At 42.7% G+C, this 23,179-nt stretch overlaps 1 protein-coding gene across 2 annotated transcripts in view; it reads right to left on the reverse strand.

The window, feature by feature from the left end:
- ZRANB1 (zinc finger RANBP2-type containing 1) overlaps positions 1-23,179 on the reverse strand; it is a 42,972-nt gene that overhangs the window by 3,754 nt on the left and 16,039 nt on the right. For both annotated transcript variants that reach the window (XM_083506165.1, XM_083506166.1), the window contains exons 4-10: positions 14,101-14,288; positions 12,023-12,176; positions 7,054-7,125; positions 6,304-6,502; positions 4,554-4,674; positions 2,207-2,336; positions 640-869 (exon numbers count right to left, since the gene is read on the reverse strand). In XM_083506165.1, the coding sequence (XP_083362291.1) occupies positions 640-869; positions 2,207-2,336; positions 4,554-4,674; positions 6,304-6,502; positions 7,054-7,125; positions 12,023-12,176; positions 14,101-14,288 (1,094 nt within the window). The remainder of the gene's footprint in view (positions 1-639; positions 870-2,206; positions 2,337-4,553; positions 4,675-6,303; positions 6,503-7,053; positions 7,126-12,022; positions 12,177-14,100; positions 14,289-23,179) is intronic.

The following is a 23,179-nucleotide window of genomic DNA, read 5'->3' on the forward strand; positions in this document are numbered from 1 at the left end:
GAACTTTTAAGAATGCACACCCCACCATTAGGCAGGCAGAGAATAAGAATAAATAAAAGTCCTATGCTTTCAGCTACTCTCAACTTTGCAGTCTTCTTTTAATAAGCATACAAATGAAATGGTTAAATATTATTAAGGGGTCTTGTAGCCCTTTTTAGGCTTTCAAATTTTCACTTTCTATTTACAAAGAAAAAGACGGAGACAGAGACAAAGAGACAAGCGGAGGGAGAAACTTATAGAGATCTATAACTCACACCAGCAGAACATTCGACCATACAGTTTTGCCTGTTATTTCTGGTTGGGAAGCCTTAGCTTTCCTCAAAAGCTTTACTAATACATCTGTTTAAAAACAACAACAACAACAACAACAACAACACACACACACACACACACACACACGAACACCAACCACTCTCACAAACCAATTTCAGAACAGAAAGGCAACACTAAGTTGGCACACAAGGCTTCTCATGCCTGTTACTCAAACTACTGCAATCTGTTGTCAAATGTCTTTGCAACTGCTACATATCAGCTATAGGCTCTCTGCCATGTAGATTCTCCAGAGAGGCTTTTCCCCCCCTTTTCCTTCTCTGCTGATGCAGCGTCTCACTGAACACTGAACTGCTTAGTGTTTCTTACCTCTTGAGCAGACAGGAAGTGAATGTGCAGCAGCTTCCTTTCACTGTCGACCAATGGTAAAAAAGTAATAGTAACATCATCATCAGTGTTCAAGTTAGCACCAGCACCTCGGTTGCCATAGCCATCATTCTCCATGGCAACCAAAGCAGAGAAATGGCCCCTTGTGTAGCCCAGAGCAATAGGGCTTTTCCAACAAAAACTCTGTTCCCATAACAAAGGCAAATATACACCTACAAAGAAGGAGTGATGAAAGGGGTTAAATCAATGGAACACCGCACATTAATTATGTTGATGGGAGGGGAAATAATCTGAAAGCATGACATAAACCACATTTACAATGTACATCTCAATATGTCTTTTAATACATCATGATACTGGTTTCAAATTTAGGAAGCTGACTCATTTTAATTAGTAGTTATAAAATATATTTTACTGTGGATGACAGAGTAAAATATAAGACACAATACTCTCTTCCTAAAGTTGGCAATTAAAAGACTGCCAGCATCTTGAGCTGCAGTAACAACTCCCAAGAGGCAATCTAATATTCTATGCAACCTTTTTTTCAATGATAAACCCATGAGCATGAACTTAAAATACAAACTGTCCTGTGTAACTGAAGAAGTGGAAGCCATATTTGACTTGGTGTCCATTAATCTAGTCCCCACAGCCTCTCATTACATATAACTGAATCTCCCCCTGCCCGTCTTCTAGCACATCAGAAGTTATTCATAGATGCTTCATCAAAACAACTAAACTAGGAACGTGACCTGCCTTGAGAGGGTTTAAAAATAGAAGTGAGTAATCCAAGTACATATGTAGCATAGCAACCTTTCATAGAAAAAAAACTCTGCCCGGTGCATTTGCACATGAGATTGCCCTCAGCATGTCTCCTGACAGACCAGTGGCTCTCCTGCACTCACTTAACATAATTCCTGTTTTGTGTCCTCTTAAGAAAAATAGGTGACAATGCATTTAAATTGTATGGCAGTTAAGTATTATGGTATCATGCACTCAACCTATCTGTAGCCAAAGTTATACTCACTTACATGGACTGACTTCATATTGCAACTGCTTGTACTGGGGAAGGAGCATTTACACACACACAATTTGGATCCACAATAGACCTTTGTTATCAGGCTCTTGCCTGACTAGCCCCGAGGATCCAAGTGTGAACACACTGCTGCAGTGGAGCACACACTCGTAGCAGGCAGGGCACTGTAGCAAAATACCATGTTATACCATGCCTTCCCTGTCTGCCTCTCTCCCATTACAGAAAGCACCCAAAAATGGAAGAAGCTACAGCATCATCAGAGAGAAAAGGATCAAGTAATGACTCTAGCCTCCATAACTGATCTCTGAAGGCTGTTGGGACTTTCAGTGCTTTGTCACTTTAAGGCAAGAAGGCAAAGAGGACCCCTTGAAAACAGCCACATTAGCAGAGTACTCTTAGGAAGGTCGGTAGAGCACTGCTGAATGTACTCTCTGTCAAATCTAAAATAGAAAAATGTGAACACTCAGAAAGTAAGCAATCCTTTCTATAACAAACATTATTGTAAGTCACACTTACCTTGAAAACGGGTATATCCTAAAGTTTCTCCTCGGAAACTCTTATAATATTTTACTCCATAAACTATAATTGGTCTTCTAAGAATATGTGCAAGTACAAAAATGTGTGTCTGTTCCAAACTTGCTCCAGGCTGCATCAAAGAGAATAACACTTGAAATAAAAATGATATCTATCACATGAGACAGACCAATTGACTGAGCCTTTGATTTCAGCAAAATGTTCATGTAACTGAAGTCATGAACATTGTTCAGATGTTAATTACATATCAATTATTTTTGGAATTGTTTGCATTTTGAAAGCTATAATTATCCAGTAAGTATATGCAAGCATCATTGGGTTGGTGCTTAAATTATTATGGGGGAGGGGCCAAAATAAATCCACAATATTCAGCTACCAATTCTGTCTACGTTTAGTCAGATTTCCCCTGTAGCCTTCTGGGAACAATAGCTAAGGGCGGGGGTAGGCCCATGGGCCAGAAGCGGCCCACAAGGGTCATTTAACCGGTCCACGAGCCGCCCCTGAACAGTGCTGCCCACGTGCTGCGCTAAACCGGTATAGTGTGGTGACTCGCTTCCGCAGTGCTGAAAATGGCATCTGCGCATGCTCAGACGCCGAAAATGGCATCTGCGCAAGAGGCAGAAATCGCGGCCGCGCACGCTCACAATCTGGCCCACAGAGGGATATCCATTGGAATGAATCAGCCCAGGCGAGGTAAACCTTGCCGACCCCTGGCTAAGAGGGTAAAAGTAACAAACAAGGACATGTTTCTTCAGGCACCCTTATATTTTTAGCCTTGCCCAAAAGCATCACTTTACCTGAAATTTCTGTGTACTAATTACTATACAAGACTGTATTTTCAATAGAGAAGAAATTTTAACATTATAGTAAAATGTGACCAATGCATTATGAAATCTCATATGCCTCTTCAGTACCACAGTGGCAATTACAATGAAACAGAATAAGGGATTCTATTCTGGAGGTCCTACTCATTTGCCTTTTACTTCATGTCACATTTGTTTTATTTTGTGACGTACAAGTACTCAGAATGAAAAATGCTAAATGATAATTTGTGCATAAGAGAAATGCATGCTTGATGAAATTATCTACCGGTCTTGACTTCTATATATAATACCTCCAGGACAGAGGCACTGTGCCTCTGAATTTCAGTCACTGGGAAACAACAGCAGGAGAGAGATACTTGCCCTCAAGTCCTGCCTTTAGGCTCTCCATAGGCATTTGATTGGCCGCTGTGGAAAATAAGATGCTAGAGCAAGATTGGCCTTAAGTAGAGTCCTACTAGATAAGACCAAAGGCCAACCCATTCCAACATCATATTCTTACAGCAGACAAAAACTTTGGCAAAATATACCCAAGCAGGATTGAAAACAATCCGAAATGGTCCTGCCACATCCAAGCCATCAGTAACTTTTAAACTGAGAATATGTCGGTCAAGAACAGAAACACATAAATACTAACTGTAAGATTCAAACAAATAGGAACAAAATACCGTATTTTTCGCTCCATAGGGTGCACCGGACCGTAGGGCGCACCTAGTTTTGGGAGGCGGAAAACAAGAAAAACTTATTCTGAACCCCAGAAGCCAGAACAGCAAGAGGGATCTGGCTTCTGGAATACCGTGTGGCTGTTCTGGCTTCTGGGATAACCGCGCCAAGCCTCTTCAGGGCAGCGGGATGAAGGCTCCCCCTGCCCGAAGAGGCTGCGCAGGGCTAAAGCAGAAGCCAGGCCAGGCGCGTCGCTGAAGGGGCGCTGCGCCTTCTCTCTCTGCGCAGAGAGGGAGAAGGCGCAGCGCCCTTCAGCGAAGCTGGAGAAGGAACAGAAGGAGACCCTTCTGTTCCTCCTCCGGCTTCGCTGGAAAGGAGCGTCACTGCGAAGCGGGAGAAGGAACAGGAGGAGACCCTTCTGTTCCTCCTTGGGCTTCGCTGGACAGGCGCGCCGCTCAAGGGGCGCTGCGCCTTCTCCCTCTCTGCGCAGCACCTCTCCTGTGAAGGAGAGGTGCTGCGCAGAGAGGGAGAAGGCGCAGCGCCCTTCAGCGAAGCTGGAGAAGGAACAGAAGGAGTCCCTTCTGTTCCTCCTCCGGCTTCTAGGTCAGGTGCCTCGCGGCGAAGCCGAGGATCCTGCATTCGCTCCATAGGACGCACACACATTTCCCCTTCATTTTTGGAGGGGAAAAAGTGTGTCCTATAGAGCGAAAAATACGGTAGATAGAAAAGCCACAGCTGTGAACATAAAATACAAGTAACTTTTAACTGTGCTTCCCCATGCTTTTTAAAAACAAACAAACACACACACACACACACACACACACACACACACACACACATCTTACCTGACTAGCAAGCGAAAGTATAAATGCCCAGTCTTCCTGCCACTGTTCTTCTCGCAGTGAGAAGTGTAAACCAAAGCTTTGGGAGTACCATGACTCCCATTCTTTCCATCGGGTATAGAACCTACAAAAATAGCATAAAAGGACTCAAGATGCATTTTCATAATTCAAGATCGTACCGAACTATGCAAGCTTTCGCTGAAAGTGGATTTCTTCAGATTCACACACAACACACAATACTTTTCTTGCTACTTCAGCCAGGTATTTTACGGGAGGAGAGAAGTTGAATAAAAAATGTGGACAATAAATGCCAAATTCTGAGAAATATATATAAAGTATTTGGTTCAAACATAGCTCATTTAGCATCTCTTGTCTGAATTCTGAATTAGTACAAGGTTTTTCCCCCCTGTTCACATTGGATAACCCAGTGTGAGCAACTGCTGGAACCTGGGAGTTAGCATCCCCTGAGTGGGAAGCAATGGACATGGTATGTCTGCAATGCCCCAGGTAAGAGATGGGGTGGAATGCCTGTGAAAGGATTTCAACTGGAGATTAATTGTTGTGATGTGCCTTTTTTAGTGTGTAGTGGCTGTAATAGGCCTATAACTGGGTTCTTTGTCTGGCTGAGCATCTGTGACCATCTTCAAGAGAGTGGATTGTAGGCAGAATGTACCAGGAGTGGGTAGGTGGGAGAAATCTTGAAGAGTGCAGCAGAACTACCTATCTCAGTGTTCAATGGGAGAAGGTATGGCTGGAGGAGGAGGACAGTAATCACATATGAAAGAAGAGATATTGTTGATCCAAGACCTTGCCTAGGTAAGTAGAACTCATAGCAGTGGTAGGTGATGCCTTTACAAACTGGGGTAATGCATAGCCACTGACTCCGAAGCAATTCTGACACCAACTTCCATCAGTGCTACCTACTCCATCCATATAAGTTTCTATTAATCATTATAACTTACTGTAATTTCCATGGTCAGAATAGGTATAGCTATGCATGAGAGTTGCTAAAGGAAACAGTAACACACTGTTGCCCTCATAAGAGTGATCTGGCTGATCATGGCTGGAATCAGTGCCGCACCAGATTGAGAACCAAGGCCACAAACCAAGATAAAAGTGAGGTCTGAGTCTCAGCTACTAAACACCCAAAACTATTACCTCCCCAAATCATTTCCCAGTTCCAGATGCCCTGTTAACTGATTAAACCAGTCCCAATTAATTTTCCTCTCCTATTGATTTTAGGATGTTCACACTTCAAGAGAAGTAGTTTGGCATGCTGTACAAAGAATCACCTCCAATCCATAGTGAAGTTGTAGTCTGCAGCTCTATGGTAATCAATATACCAGATTCAAAGTTCACATAATGAAAATATTTTGCACAGCAATTCTAGTTAAGCGAGTGATATGGTTTGGAGCTATGTCAACAGAGGTTTGTGACATTTTCCAGAGCCCAGATATTTACGAGGACAGCAACAAGCAGCGAAAATGACATGATTACTTCAGTAACAACTTTATATAAATTGCATTGGACAAAAGCCATTTTGAACTGATTGATCAATTATACTATTTTAATGGTACAACACAGACTTTTCTCCATAGATGCCAGAAAGGAAATTTTGTATAAGATTCCAAGCCACTGAAGCAGAAATCCTCCAAATTCCTTCCTCCGTCCTATGACAACAAAGAAGCTTGCATTTTTCAAGATAAGACATCTGAATAAGCTGTGGTCATTTTCGTTCTTGATTTCTACTTACCAATGAGAACAATCATGTAAACTGTCATGAAGCGCTTTACGTAGCACCGAGTCCTTATCATAAATGCCCCATGTAGCTTGTAGTACTGAATCAAGCAGGCAGTCCCCTGCAGTCCGATTCCAAAGTGCATAAAGTCTACTGTCCAAACGCGTACCCAATTCCAGTGACCAGTTTATAATGGGAGATTCTTCTTCAAGTTCTAGAAGATAACAAGCAACACAATGTTCATCATCCTAAACCCTACAAAAATACCTGTTGCATTTCAAGATACTAGTGTACATGCTTCTGAAATTCTAGAATGATTAGCAGAATACAGCAATGAAGTTCCTTTCATAATCGTGAATGCAGTTATGGTGGCGTGCATGCAAACTGATACTCAGTCATAACTGAGTATCATAGTACAGACTTTCATATTTCTATTAATACTCCATAAAACCGAACAACTGACACTTCAGTTTTCTCAGGGCAGGCTATCAAAATAACTTGCATACCACTGTACATCTCAACAGAAATCTGTAAGTGGTTTACATATCTTAACATGAATGTATCATTTTTGTATTCCATTCATAATGCTGCTGCTAATAATATTAATAATGATAAATTCCACTTTAAGTAACATAATTAAGCAACAATAAGTATCTCACCATGTATATAAGTAAAATAAAATAGCAAATATTATGCATAACATCAAGATACAATATCCAATGCAACATAATATAAAACCTTGCATAATAGAGATACCATATTTACCTTTTTGAACATCTCTATCAAGTACTTCATCAAATAATTTCTCTTGGACTGTTGGTGGCAAGTCTTCAATATCTGCAAAACCAAGAATGAGCATGACAAATGATTGAACTCTAGAATCCACGTATTCCATATGAACATGACAATCACATCAAGTGAAACGGCCCTTTAGTCCCAAGAAAGAGGTAGGACAAACCAGCTCAAGTACAGTATGTGAAATACTTTATAGCTTCTCTGTATGAAATTATGGCTCCAATCTCAACTAAACCAAACTATGTTCCCCACATTCAAAAACAAGTCAAAAAAGGTTTCATTTCGAAGCCCACTTAGAACATTGGGCCCCACTGTGTCCCCAATGCCAGGAGATCAATGAGGTCCAGCACTTCCACCATGCCACACTTCCACTATGATAAAGAAACTTACCTGGGAGTTACAGTGGGGAGGTGGCTTGCAGGACAGAGTTTCTTCATTGGGTCTCCAATGGGTCCTAGTAAACTGCTCCAGCAGCAGCCCAGATGCCAGAAACCTTGACAAAAGTATTTCCCAGAGCTCCTCACACCCCTATCAAAATGCATCAGGCATGCATTTTGCAGGAATGCCACGTCTGGATGACACCAGAGCAGAGTAGGGCTGAATGGAGGGCACACAACAGAACTTATACATTGCTGCTGTCACCTGGCAAGTTTTGATGATAAAGTTTTTATGTTGCCAACTGCAACATTCCTCACTGGTGTAGGATATGTTAAAATTGGAACTTGAAATGCCTAAATGTTCTTAAGGCTACAATCCTGCATAATCATCTACTTGGCAATCATATTGCTTTCCCCATCCAGAATAAAACATGTATTGGGTATACAAGTGAGGCAGCCAATGTGTGTAGCTGAGTCCAGGGAGAGCTGTAGCTCAGTGGTAGAGCATCTGCAGATAGTCCCTGGAGAGCCTGGAGAGCCTCTGCCAGACAGTGTAAACTAAGGTTACCAGATTTTTTTCAATGAATCCGGGGACACGCTAAATAAATAAATAAATACTGCACATTCGGGACATTGATGCTGCAGCGATGGTAGTGGCAGAGGGGCGGCCACTGCCTTGACCTCAACCGCCACATTTTCCCTTCCTCCGATGCTTCTATTTCCTTTCGCCATGAGCCTGGGCAGCCCCCGAGTTGTTGGTTCTTCAGTGGTGGTGGTGGGGAAGCGGTGCACAGTGGGTCAGGAATGGAAGGCGGAGAAGGGGGGCTGAGAGCCGCAGCGGTGAGGCCATCGGAGCATTCCCAATCCCATTCCTACTTGCATGCAAACAGGAGGGGGCGGGGATCCCTCAGCTGGGAAGGGAGAAATCTCCGCCCCACTCCTGCTTCCATGCAAGTAGGAGTTGGGAGGCTACTCTGATAGGCAGCATGAAGCCTCCCTTCACAGGTTAGTTGCTGGGGTCAGGGAAGGTGGAGGCGGAACGGAAGCTGCATCTTAGAGCCCCTGCACCCCATCATATGGGGACTTTGAGCAGCTCCTGAAGCCAGCCAGAGACAACTGCTCCGGGCTACTGAGACTGCCGCTGCTGCGTTTCCTGGGGACATTAGATGAAATCCGGGGACATTCCAGGGATGGAATTTGTCCGGGGACTTATTCACAAATCCGGGGACCATCCCCAGGAAACTGGGACATCTGGTAACCCTAGTGTAAAGAACATTGAGCTAGGTGGACCAGTAGTCTGACTTGTCTAAGGCAGCTTCGTATGTCTGATTAGGGTGCCTTCAATGGAAAAAACATTCAAGCTCATACGTCTCCCACACAGGTATGCATCTCTGTGTAGGAAATTGAATATAGGAAATGCAATATATTTATCAGTTCTGTGTTGCACTGGCATTTCCAAACAAAACAAAATTAGGAAAGAAGACTGAAGTTTCTCAATTGTTAGAGCTCTACGTTATATCTTCAAGTATCCATGTTTCCTTCCCTATCTCATCCCACTTACCAAAAGTGATACACTAAATGTAATTATTTTCACTTACTAGAGCAGTCAGACTGTTTCACATTACATGATCTAGTGAATCAGAACAAATTAAGTACAACACGTACAGTTGGAGAAAAGGAATGTTTCTGTTTTTAGAAAAGCTATGGCCGTTTTCCTCTTTAAAATACTATCTTTAGCATCAAGCAATTCTCTGCAGTAACAGAAACACAGGGATTCTGTGTTTATGAGGTCACTACTCACGTACAATTGCTACAAAAATAGTTTCAAAGCAGAAATGGTCCCTACATACTGGAGAGTTTCCTCAAGTTATACAAGTGAGTGCTTTTTCTTTTCTTTTTTTAAGTCCAAGCTCTGCAAAAATATTCAGAAACTGGTGGGAGAAAGGAACCATACTTCACTGAAATGTTGGCACCATTGGAAATATACAGATGCCAACTCTCAGCTATCTGGTCACCTCAGTTAGGAGTTCAGGCTGAAGGGAAACAAACAGTAATTACCGTATTTTTTGCACCATAGGACGCACTTTTTCCCTCCTAAAAAGCAAGGGAAAATGTGTGTGCGTCCTATGGAGCGAATGCAGGGGGGAGGGAGGCGGGAAAAGCCCCCAAGAGCCGCACACAAGCTTCGTGCGCTCCTGCGGGCTTTTCCCCAGGAGGGAGAAGGGACTGACTGGCCGCATCAGTCCCTTCTCCCTCCTCGGGGAAAAGCCCCCAAGAGTGACGCACTCTTTAAAGGCTGCGCGTCTCCTGCGGGCTTTTCTACGAGGTGGGGGAATTCCCCCACCTCCCAGAAAAGCCAGGAGAAGTCGCGCAGCCCCTTTAAAGAGTGCACGGCTTCTGCGGGAGGTGGGGGAAGCTGCAGCAGATTCCCTCCTCCCGAGCTCCCTTTGAAGCGGCAATGTGGGAGGGGAGCAGCTTACACTCGTGTAAGCAGCTCCTCTCCCACTTTCCTGCTTCAAAGCAACTACGGAGGAGGGAAGGAAGGGGACCATGGATCCTCCGCTACTCGAGGCTGCAGCGGATTCCCTCCTCCGTGATTGCTTTGAAGCAGGAAAGTGGGAGGGGAGCAGCTTACACTTGTGTAAGCAGCTCCTCTCCCACTTTCCTGCTTCAAAGTGGAGGGAATCCACTGCAGTTGCGAGCAGAGGATTCATGGCTCCGCTTCCTTCCCTCGAAGCAGGGTGCAGGGGGGAAAGAGGGCAGGAAATAGATGACGGGCAGGAAGACACAACCACACTTTGCCCACTGGAAAGTCCACCTCAGCCTCCCCAGATTTCCACTGAGACGGCCAGGCTAATCTCGATGGCCATAAGTCTGGCTCAGCATTATTAACTGGACTTAGATAAGCCATGGTTCCCCTTCCTACCCTCCTCTGAGGCTCAGTTTAAAGCAGCAAAGCGGACAGGAGCCGCCCGCTTTGCTGCTTTAAATCGTTTAGTGCAACATTTGATTCAGAATATTTTTTTCTGTATTTTCCTCCTCTAAAAACTAGGTGCGCCCTATGGTCAGGTGCGCCCTATGGAGCGAAAAATACGGTAGCTATCCTTTGAGTCTGGGACCCAGGGTACGGGGAGGCCTCAGGGCCTTTGAGGCATACATTCTCTGAGCCCAATTTCTTCTCTCTCTTTTTTCCGGTCTGTCTGTAATGGAGCCAAATGGGACACAGAGAACTGTAGCCATCACATGCTGATGCTATTGTGGGGGCTTTCAGAAACTCACATACTCCCAACTTTTGCCACAATGGCTCCTGTCATACGGACTGAACTATTGTCACATTCATTTCTATGTTGGAGCTGCACTACTTCACGCTGAGCAAAGGGGCTTCAACACCTGCTCCAAAAGACCCTTATGGAGAATTAGGTTTCCCAGAGCAGATCTCCCTAGTAAGCTAAGGAACACAGACATAAATATTTTGTCTCTGGCTCCAGTCATCATTAGCTGCAGCTTTGCCCACTGCTGGTATGCATCCCTCAACAGACAAAAGGTTGCCCACCCTTGCACTATACCAATTGTGCAATCGCAACTAAATGCTCTTCAGAACTCAGCAATTTCTTTGCTGTGCAGCAGTAGAATGAAGTCAGCAGCAGAATTCTTGTTATTTTACAGCTACAGTGATCTCAGGCAGGTGTACATTATCAGAATTTAAAATATTTCCATGACCAAGGTATTTACTAACAAAACAGTTTGAATCCAAGACTATAATATAGGCCTAAAGTATGGTTACCAGATGTCCCCATTTCCTAGGGACAGTACCCAAATTTAAAAATCTGTCCCCGGACAAAATCTGTCCCCAGAATGCCCCCAGATTTCATTTAATGTCCCCGGATTTATATTTTAAGTGTTATAGATTTCTTAGTAGGGAATGAATGTTGTGTGATTGGTTCAACAGCACAAGACACATCATATGGGGACTTCCAGTGAGGCAAAATGGAGGGTGCCACGGCAGCGAGCAGCTCCTGAAGCCAGCCAGAGCCAACTGCGCTACCAGGCTGGCTCCGGGCTGCTGAGACTGCTGCTACCACTGCCAAGGGGGAACCAGGGACGCCCTGCACGTCAACTGGGGGAACCGCTGACCCCCCCTCCCCCCGCAACCCAAATCAAGCCGGAAGCGAGAGCGCTCAGCCACCCAGCCAACTGCCCACAGAAGAGAAGATATTGCTTTTTTTAATAACTTTTTTTCTCTTTTCAAAAAAACTGGATTCTTTGAAAAAAATCTGGTAACCTTAGCCTAAAGAGTACTTTATTATGCAAACACAGGAATGAGACTCAAAGTAATTTCAATGTTAATATAAAGGAACTGTGACAACAGTCTTTCTCCTGAAGTTTCCTCTCCTCTGAAATTTACTCCATGTGTAGTCAAGAAGCTTAATGAATAAAGATTTTTCAAAACCTACAGCACTTCTGTTGAGGAAGTATAAGAAGTAGTCAGAAGTGGGCAATTTCATACACCCATTTATCTGCTAAGGACAAGTTACCAGATAAAAGAAGCACCTCATAATTACCTGCAGGTAATGTAAATGTTACAAGGTCAGTTAGGAAATAGCAGGCAAAGTCTCCCTTCCGCTGATGAAGAGATGCAGCAATTTCACGTCGTATTTGCTCAGTAAGCTCTGGGCATACCATAGCTGGAATGCACTTAGCTGCATGTTGGGATACCTGTAACAGGATGTTTCATGATGTTATTAATTTAAGAGAGAAATGGACCACACCTGTTAAAACGTAAGAGAATCCCCCACCCAAGGACAGCTGACAGTAACAGTAAGACCTAATGTTCTGCATTACTGGAATGGTGGGCTTGGGAACACAGGCGTCTCACTTCTGACTCCTGTTCAGTCATATAGGTTGCTGGGTAATCACAGGGCAGTAATGCATTTGTAGTCTAACCTACCCCTGTGAGAGGGGATGCCTGCATGGATACCAACCCGAGCTCTTTGCAGGAAGGACAAAACTATCCAAAGAGTGAAGTAGGTTTTGAGGAGATGTATGTCACTTCCTCCATAGCTTAAATGCTACTCTGTGATCAATTGAAATTGAGTTCCTAGAAAGAGCTGCCAGCATTGGATAAGTCTTATAACTAACTGGCATCATTCCTTCAGAAACAAAACAAGAAGGTAGTTTTAGCAGCCCTGATTTCTGTCCATATCTAGTGAATACATGAATTAATGTGTTCCTAATATAAAACACAGCTAATATGTACTTTACAGCTGTATCAAAGTCCCTAACATGGTAGGGTATCCAGGACTGCTTCACAAGGAACGTATTTCCTACACTGAGATTACCTCCATATAGAAACCATGTCCAGTGTGAAGAAGTCCATAAATACACAGCTCCACTGTCCCTTTCTGCCTAGCCTGGTAGTGTCTTGGATTTATTCATTTCACTTATTGAAAGTTAACTACAATATTAAAGTCAGAGCAATTCCTCCAATGAACATAACACATTCTTGGAATATTTCTCCAGTACTCCACCATCTATTTTGGAGAACATTTCAAAATGCTTTTAAAAGCTCTACATGGCTTGATACTTGTAAAGCTACACCACATCAACCTGCCTGTGCACTGTGGTCATTTTCAGAGGCCTATCTCTGCGTGTCATTGTCTTCTAAGCTGGGGCAGGTAGAAATTGGGGACCTTTCTTGATTGTAAATATGCCTGTGGAATGATCATCCAGCAACCACTTTGATGTCTTTTTAGAGCCAGTTGAAGACCTTTCCCAAGGACTTCTAACCTCTGAAAATACTGTTTCATTTTTAGTGTTTTCACAGAAGTTTAATTATGTATTTGTTTGATGCTGTAAGTTGCTCTGGAATTATACTGTTATAAATTTAATAAGAATTGTTAAAGATACAGAAGAGCAAAGCTTTGCTCAGGAAGAATCAGTGTTTCCTCATCAACCACTGTGAATAATTTCTGTTAGTAAATAACCCAGTAGATGTGGACAATCCAGTACAATAAAACTCTCATCACTCTCAACTATTGGCAATGCAGGCTATGGCTCATGGGAACTAAAGAGTCCAACAACTTCTGGAGAGCCACACATTCCCTAAACTCAAACAGGGCTTTTTGGTGGTGGCTCCCCATCTGTGGAAGGCTTTTCCCAGAGAGGCTCACCTGGCATTACATGTCTTTAGGAACCAGCCAAAAACATTCCTCTTTACCCAGGCCTTTGGCTATTAAATAATCTATGGCCTCTTAAAGCGGGGGTGGGGGGTGGTTTAGGGTTGTTGTTTTATTATTACACAGACTATTATCATAGTTTTTATTATTGTGCTCCATAAAATGTGTTCTTAATGTTGCACACCACTCTGGGATCTTTTAATAAAGGATAGTATATAAATTGAATAAAACAAACAACAACTGGAAACAGAGGATAAGACTAAGGGACAGCAAAATCTCTATTGGTATTGGTACCATTCATCTTATTCATATACCTCTCTGGTATACCTCACCAAGAAGGATCAAACTGACCACCAAGGCTTCAGCACTACTCTCATTAAATTCCCTGCTGATGCTTCAGTTGTCTCTGGAACCAGATGCAGAGACTCCCATAAGCACACATACCAGCAAAAGTGAAAACTCACCTCTGTAAGCAGAATTGCTAGCATATCTTGTCTTTGAAAACGTATAGCAAGATGAACAAGTGTGTATCCCACATCAAAAGCGGAAGGGCGATTTAACAAGCGTACTTCATCTGCAGAAAGCTGGCGTGCAATATCTCCTCCTGACGACTTGTATGCTTCAATAGCAGCTAAGTCACCTTCTACAACCCCTAGAGACATGGAAGATGGGTCATAAAGTTAAAATCTCTAATATTACTTAAGATAATGACAGTTCATTCTTAATCAAGTTACCATTTATTGTACCATTTCCTTACCATACATCGAGATCCTAAGTTGGGGAAGGGCCTTGAATTTGGTTGCCATCAGTGGAGCTCTGTGCCTTGCCAGTCACACTAACTGATAATGTATGCTCACAGCAGTACATAGTATTTTTGCCACAGTTCACATGAAGGTAGAAACCTATACAGTACATGTCCATGGAGGAGAGTATGCAGATCAAGTACATGCAACTTTTTGTCTACAGCACGGTAGTTCAAGAGAAGGGATGAATCAATTGCTTATATTCACAGGGCCTCTGTGGAAGGACTTCAAACATTACTAATGAGATTTGGTTCTCACTTATAACCCTATTTAATTACACTATCAAAAAATCACACAAATGGAGCCCTTCTAAAATGACCTTAGGGCTGTTTGGCAAAATTTTCTCATTGGGCACCAGATCAAATGTGCCAGAGTTCCAGTGACAGATCTGCCAAAGACACATTACAGAAGTTAGGCAGGATGCAGCTTGAACATGGTTGGCTTCAATATGAAGCTACAGAACTCGCTGAAGTCTTCCCTGTGGCTGTATACAAACTACTGCATTATTATTTTTATGCTCCAAGAAACTCAGGGCGGCATACAAGTGCTCCTCCCCACTTCATTTTTCTTCACAACAGCCCTGTGAGGTAGGCTAAGTCAAGAATTTCTGAGCTCCATGGCTGAGTAGGGATTTGAACGTACTTCTCCTCAGTCCTGGTCTTGACACTAACCATTATAAGACATTGGCTCTCAAGGTGAATGAGGAAACTGCTATTATATTGGACACAAGTGGGGAGAGATATGGATAATTTGTTTTAGCAAGTCCAGTCAGTTCATATAAACTTAATAACATCACTTTGAGTAGGACACGCCTTTGTTTCAGGAAGGGTGTTACCTGAGAAATTCACCATAAGCTAGCCAAAAATCACACAAAATAACTACTCTGTCAAATGCCATAAGCTGAATACAAAACATCACAAGCCATCTGAAGGAGGGACTATGATGGCTCAACAGAACTAAGATCCCATGCAAGTGCAAATTGCAATGACTAAGAGGTACCATTTAATAACCACTTCAAAAGTGCTAAGTGGATGCCTGCCATGGATAACTTCATTAATGTGGGGTCTTGACTGAATATGGATGTACCAGAATAAAGCAAACAAAGGACGTGTAATCAGGAGTGCAAGGCCACCCCTGAAGAGAGGATGCATTTGGTACATTGCATTTAGGATACTTAATTTTAAACAACTGAGTTCATTTTATATGCTTTCCTCATCTTCCCAAAATGGACTTCCAGGAACAAGGAAGTCCTGGTACAGAAAAAAGGGGATCTTATTGTTCTGAAGAATGCAGTATCCACCAACACCATCATGGCAAACTGGAAGGGAAATAGGTTTGTGAGAGTCTTGGCAATAGACAGGATGTGCAAATATGTACTGAACTGCCCTTCAGAGAAAATGAGATAATATCTTTGGTAGGATCCCTCTCCTTCTGGATGAAAGAGATGACAGAACGCAAAAGGAAGCTCCTGGAACTTACTATGTTTAGACCAGGCATAGGCAAACTCCGGCCTTCCTGATGTTTGGGACTACAATTCCCATCATCCCTAGCTAAAAGGACCAGTGATCAGGAATGATGGGAATTCTAGTCCCAAACATCTGGAGGGCCGGAGTTTGTCTATGCCTGGTTTAGACAATCTTATCTTGACTCAATAAGCCCCAAAGGGGAACAAAACTTGTGCTCATAGTCCCCTTTCTCCTCCACACACTGTGGTAAGCTGGGAAGTGTTTAATTAACCTTCCTTTTCAGTTAGATCCAAACCAGGAAACTATGGTTACTAGGTTTAGAACAAACTAGGATATTAAACCAACTGCAAATAATGGTTTAAAATCCTGCCTTGTTTCAGTGATGGAAAACATAGGGACTTCGGATTAATTCCAGGGGAATTTCTGGCTTGTTACAACACACCAAGAAGGAAGAAACGGGAGATGATCCAAACTAGACCACAGAAAGAAGTAGTGTTCATTCTCTGGGAAATAACTACATACCCTAGGAAATAACTATATACTCAATCTTTTTGAATCTTAGGAAGATTAACTAGGGAAATGAAACAATACTCTTTACAGTAAGAGAAGTGGCAGCATACAACGTATTTTCCATATTGAAGCCGTCTAAGCTATTCCAAGCATGTTTAGCTTTATAATCTCTGTTCCAGAGAAATTGCTTCTGAAAACTATAAAATAGGAACTAGATTATTATTTTTTAAATCCCCAACCTCTTTGGTTTCCAGCCAGCAAGGAAAAGCTATACAGTAAAAGCACTGTGTAAAATTCAATCCTACACTTTTATGTTAACATTTCATAGCCTAAAGTAAAAGTGATCAAACTTGCAGCAATCAGATTTTTACACTGCATTCTATAAAACAGTATCTTTCTGCAGGTATTTATCAAGCTATATCCTTTACTTAGCACACAGACCTCTGCTTAAGAGAAATCAACAAATTCATGTGATAATAATAATGAGGCAAGTGCCCCTAACCCTAGAATGGGGAATCTCTGGCCCATCGGCCATATTTAACCTACTAGGCCTCCCCATTTCCCCCTCAAGGCTATTTTCCCAAAACCACGCACACCTGTCATCAGATGTGATGTCAGATGTGAAGCAGATGTAAATGTAGCTGCAGAAAGCATGATTGAAATGTATTTCATGTTCTAAGCCTACATAATGATACTCTACTTTTGTAGAATGGGCACTCCGTTTCATACCAAGAAATCCACAATAGAGTGCTATCAGTAGGTTGCAATTGTCACAAATTATATTCAAAGTTTTTCTTTTTAATTTGTTTGCATGTCAGTTCTTAGAAACATTGATTTTGTGGCATTCTGTACCATAGCCTCCTTTACTCACCAGGCCAAAAGGGAGAATGACTCTCTGGGCACAAAACATTGGATCCAAGGTACAAAGAAATGCCAGCACAACTGGTTATTCCTCCCTCCCAGCTTAGTAAGTACCGGAGACTTTGTAGGGGCTATAAGGACCCCCCTTCTTACCCTTAAGTGCCCCTTGCTCCTCCCCATGGGCCTGTCTATCATGGGGGCCAGGACACACAGGTGCATAAGGGCTGGACTGTGCCTAAAAACCAAAAAGGAATCTGAATTTAGTATTTTTGTACACACATTTACTCAAGAACAACTAACATATTCAAGAGATTTATAACCCACCTTTTGAGAAAAGTCCTCAATGGGGCTTACAAAACCAGTTGTGCCTGCACCTGGGAGTGGAGCAGAGCTGGGGCTTGAAAGATGGAGGCCAGTGCTTAAGAGGATTACAGCAGGCCACAAGTTTATTGCTCATAGCTTTCAAATAATATTGGCACTGAATGAAAGGGAATCCCAATATTACTGAAAGCTTATGTGCAGACATGTGCTAAACATGCCCAGCCCATCAGTTAGGGAACCGGGTAACTAGCTAACAGCATAAGTCACTCCTTCTGCCACTGTCACCATTCTGCAGGTATGGCTGGTGTGTCAGCTCTCAATTAAAGTTGGCCCATGAGCCCTCACCTCCAAGGACCCTTGGGGCAGCCAGGAGCAACACAGAGAGCACAGCCCCACTTCCCCCTCTGACTATGGTCCCTGCCTAACGTCCTAGCACTAGAGTGAGCTCTGAGAGCCTGACAGGACAAAATAAAATTGGTCTTTAAAAAAAAAAAAGCCAACAGAGAGGTTGATGGAGAGGATACCTGACTGATTCTCAGACCAGGTAATGCAAGCATGGGATAGGGGAGAAGTAAGTGATTCCTTCTGCGCACCTCATTCCCCACTTTTGGTACCTCTACTAGCCTGGGTATTGCTGAGCAATATATAGCAGAAGCACTGGGAAGAGTGATGGGATATGAGTGCTGCCAACTGTTGGACATCCAGCCTACAGATCTATGAAAGGATATAAATACCTTTGTTTGTTGCTTAGATTGCTACTGTTTGTGGAAGCCAAATGGTGGGTCCTCCTCAGTGAGAGTGAGATTGCCAGTGAGAGTGAGAAATGCCAGGTGCATTTTGCACCTAAAGATTCTCCATTTGTGAGCACTTCAAAAAGTCTGGGTGCCATTTTTTGTGCTTGGCTGACACTCAAGGATTACTGAAATGTATGTGCTTTGAATCCTTGAAGTATATGTTAAGGATAGACAATATGCTAAGGAGTTTAACAATAAAGAGTAGGTAGGGTGGTTTTGAAAACTGAAGTTTGGTACCAATATTTTTACTGTAAACACCAAATTAAACACGTGTTAACAATTTCACTTAAAAATTTGATATTAACAATGTGTCATTTATGTGAATTGTGTATTAGTGCATGCTTAACAAAACAATAAATAAAAAGTGTTGCCGTCCTGCCCCCAAATGGAACAAGACACCTACATCTATGAAACTAAGAAGATTATCCACAAATTATTTTACAGATCTGGGATGCCACATCCTTAAATATTATTTAGATCAAATAATGTAATATTAAGATAACAATTACATCATAATATACATGATGTTATGATATACAGCCTAAGATTACCACTTGATAAAATTTCTGACACCATTAAGAGAGATGATTGGTCTGAAGGCTATGACCTGAGAAGTATTCTGGGGGGTGGGATTATAAACACTTATAAACACTTTCTACAGGCAAGCATATTTCTCAAAAGCAGCAGTAAAATGCTTTTAATGAAAGCTGCATTCCCAGACAGACAATTCTAAGGGAACATGTGGTTTCTGGATTCTCTTAGGCAAGAATTAATGTTACACATACATACTCTGCCAAATAATCTCTTTTCACCTTTCTTCCCCATAGCAGATGAAAGGAACAGTTGTCAAATGCTTCCATTACAGATTTCACTGCTGACAACAAGCAACATAAGAAGAGACCATACCAGGACAAATATTGGGGATTATGATCAGAATACAGTATTTGTGTTCAAAAGAATCTGATCCAAGCCAGAATTGTATGTTACACACACAGATGTGAATAACTAGAAAAGCTGTTTAAAGTGCAAAGAAGTAATGTGGAAGAAGCCACTCAACCCTTTTCCCCACCTAGGATTTCCAACTTCCAGTTTTTCTCTCCCACTGCTGCATCTCTTGTTCAAAGTAGGCCACATACGTATGTAACATGTGGTATGGAGACCTCATACCACCAATATTACACATTAATTGACGTCCTGACATGCCTAGACAACCTGTAACCCACGTCCACCAAGTAGATCTGGTAGTTTGCTTGGAACTTGATAGTCTTCTCCTGGTTTTCTTGCTTGGCTACACAAAACGGAAGCTTATTAAGTAACCATCAGGTTTCAAAAAATGTCTGGCTGTGTTCAACTTAGCAAGCCACACATTGTGCAGGCTTAGGTTAGGATACTCAGTCTGGAAATTCACAGCCAACCACAAAGCTGAAACATTAAGAATGTTGATCAGACATTTCAATCTTTTATCATGTGTTGTTAGCAGCAGAAAATTTTTGGTTTGGCCAATCTAAAAGTTATACCAAAGAAAAGGAAATTAACCATTTGTAAATGCTGCACACAAGCAAAGTTAACAAGAACACTGGTTGAATAGCTCCGATCAATTCATCAAATAATAAGAATCCAAATGAACTTGAAACAGATAATTTAAGTCACCTTCCTCCAGAAAACACTATCACATTCTATCAGCCTCAGGCAAATATCTTGTTTATCTAGGGTACATATCAGCTCCTTTGTAGTTTGCTCAACTCTACTGTTCATGCCATCCTGGTGATGCAAGTAGATAAAGTAGGAGAGTTGAGGAAGAGGACTGGTTACCTAGATTGGAATGCAATTATCAAAAAATAATTGAGGGCCCTTTCATGCAATTATCACAATGTAAGTGGGCTTACTTAGGAAAAAGGCACATGCTTCATTCACAGGGCTCCTGTCCTTATTTCATAACTGCAGAATAGGAACATATCCCAGGGAATATGGTGTGCCACCAGTAGTGATATGAGGTGAGAATATTCTCTCCACCAAAAGATTATTTTTGAGAATTTAACATCACTAGCCACTAGAGCCTGAGAGTTTTGATTTGACTGCTCTGTATTGCTTTTAAAAATGTACCTTACATTTTCCCCATAAGGCCATCAAGATGAAAGAGCTCTCTAATACCCTCAAGCCTAAAAGAAAACTCTGGAGAGAATACAAAACTGATGCTTTAGATTTTTAAAATCAGAACAATAGTGATTAAAAAGGGAAAGGGAATTTTCTTCCACAGCTTTTTACAGAAGCAGCCTGCAAAATTCAGTAGTCATAGGGCAGCACCCTCTCACAAGATATGAAGAGCCTTTAACAGTGAACTTTAACTGTGCCCCCGCTGCTGTCCAGTGAGCATGGCAATCAAGGCTAAAAGATACACAGATTATAGTATAAATCCACTACTAGATTTTCATTAAAACTGAGGCTTCTGATTGGCTGAGTCTGTTTTCTCTACCCTCTGCAGGTAACAAGAGGCCAGTGTCAGCCAAAGGGCTATTGCCTCATTGCCTAGAGTGTGTGACACGGCATGGTTTTTTCACTCCATCTATCATGATGGGCAAGATAGTGAAGCAGTAGACTTCAAAGCTAGGAACAGCCAGAAGGACTGCAGCAACAGCCAGACCATCTGGAGACAAAGTAACAGACTGTATTTTTAAGGGTGGTGATGTGATTTTTGGCCAGCAGGAGCAGCCTACTCCATGCTCTCAACATTTGACTGGTAAAATGGCTTGGGGGGGGCAGACTTCTCTTCTGACTATGTTGGGCTTGGCACAAATGCAGAAGTCAAAGCAGCAGGTTGACAGGCCAAGAAACAGAGCAGCAGATGTATAAAAAATTAATATAGTCTCTACAGCTTTCTTCAAGATGCTGCCTGCCAGAAGTACATTAGGAGGGATTTTGTGTCATCTTCAGCTGGCAGGAGAGCACCAATACATACATACTGCCCACATCCACCTGAACTTCCAAGTTATAGCAAGGATTTCAAAATGCCTCGTGGAGGCACCATTTTTTCTCCAGTTCTGCTGTCCTATTTGGTACAGTGGTGCCCCGCAAGACGAATGCCTCGCAAGACGAAAGGGTTTTCCGTTTTTCGATGCGCTTTGCAAGACGAATTTCCCTATGGGCTTGCTTCGCAAGACGAAAACGTCTTGCGAGTCTTGCGATTTTTTCCGCTCCCCCCCTTTTTCTAAGCCGCCAAGCCGCTAAGCCTTTAATAGCCGCTAAACCGCTAATAGCGCTAATCCGCTAATAGGGTTGCTTCGCAAGACAAAAAAACCGCTAGACGAAGAGACTCGCGGAACAGATTATTTTCGTCTTGCGAGACACCACTGTACTAATTTGGAGTATTTTTATCTTCTGTTGGACTCCTGGGCCAGACTGGGGGTTCTGTTGGCGTATCATCCACCCTGCTACCTTTCTGAACTGATGAAGATGGTCTCATATTTGGTTCTGGAGATTCCCAAGGATGTTTGGTGCTGAGACTATCTTGCAGGGGCTTTACCCCTCAGCAACTGTGGGGTACCTTTAACAACGATTCACCCCAGAGACTGTTTCTGGGGGCTTTTCCAGCTGATTTGGCGGGCATTCCTACTGAAGCCCTAGCTGTTCTCTGGAATAAGGTGATGACTCACTCAACTGATGCAACCAGTCTCTCGCTTTAGGTACAGCCTATGCAACTCCTTGTTACACATCTGAGCGCAATGAAACAAGCTGAAAGACAGTTGGCACACCAGGGGAAGGAAACTTAAGATGAATCCAACTGAACACAAGTGAGAGCCTACTTCGTTGCAACGATGGATGTGAACAAACTTTTCCCTCCTATAGCTGCATCTTCTCAATGTTATCTAGATTTCCCAAAGAGTGCAGGGCCTTTTTGAAATCTGGCCTGGGAGATGTGGTGAATCCTCAGGAACTCACTATCACATGTTTGCAGGACACTCTGAATGTAAAGTTTCTCGCATCCATCATGACTTAAACTTTACAATTATGTCAGTAGTAGAGGTGTTCAGAGTTCCATCTGGTCCAGCCTGCTTGGATGGATTTCAGTTACTGAAACATGAGGACATGGACAATGCTTGGTCATGACTCATGCCCAGAATAACACTTGTGTATTTGACCCTTGCCAGTCATGGCTTATTAAATCTAGCAGGAAATGTATGGTTGGCTCGGTCCAAGCAGTTAGAAGACAGATGGCTAAAGTGTAACTCTCTCCATGACTTTCAATACCATCACTCTTATATTCTTCTAGTTAGGCTCACCCAGCTAGGCATAAGAGGGATTTTCCATTTCTACTGAGAGGACCAATTCCATAAGTTGGTACTGCAGAAATACTGCTCAATGCCTTCACAACTGTGCTTCTTGGAGCCCCTGTGCTGTTTAACATCTACACAAAACCACTGAGAAAAGAGGTTGAGCAATCTGGGCTGAAGTGTGACCAGTTTGCAATAATCAGAAGCAGGTGAGGCTGTGGATGCCCTGAATCAGAGCATTAGCATGGTAACTGATTGGATTAACAAACTGAGACGCAATCCTGATAAGGTGGAAGCACTATTGGTAGATGATTTGTCCATCCTGGTCAAGGCAGCCCAACTTTTCATACCAGATGGGCCCCAAGAGTAGTTCAACATGGAACCCTTAGACAGCACACTGCCTTGTCATACGGGGGCAGGAAGGCCAAAATTTTATGCCTCCCCACAGCCCTTGTGCTGCCTTCCCACAGCGGGCTAAGTAAGGCACTGGGCTTTGGGAAGGAGGCACAAGGCTCTGAAA

The sequence above is a fragment of the Podarcis liolepis genome (genome assembly GCF_965112155.1).
Source record: "Podarcis liolepis genome assembly, chromosome: 5".
NCBI lineage: Eukaryota > Metazoa > Chordata > Lepidosauria > Squamata > Lacertidae > Podarcis > Podarcis liolepis.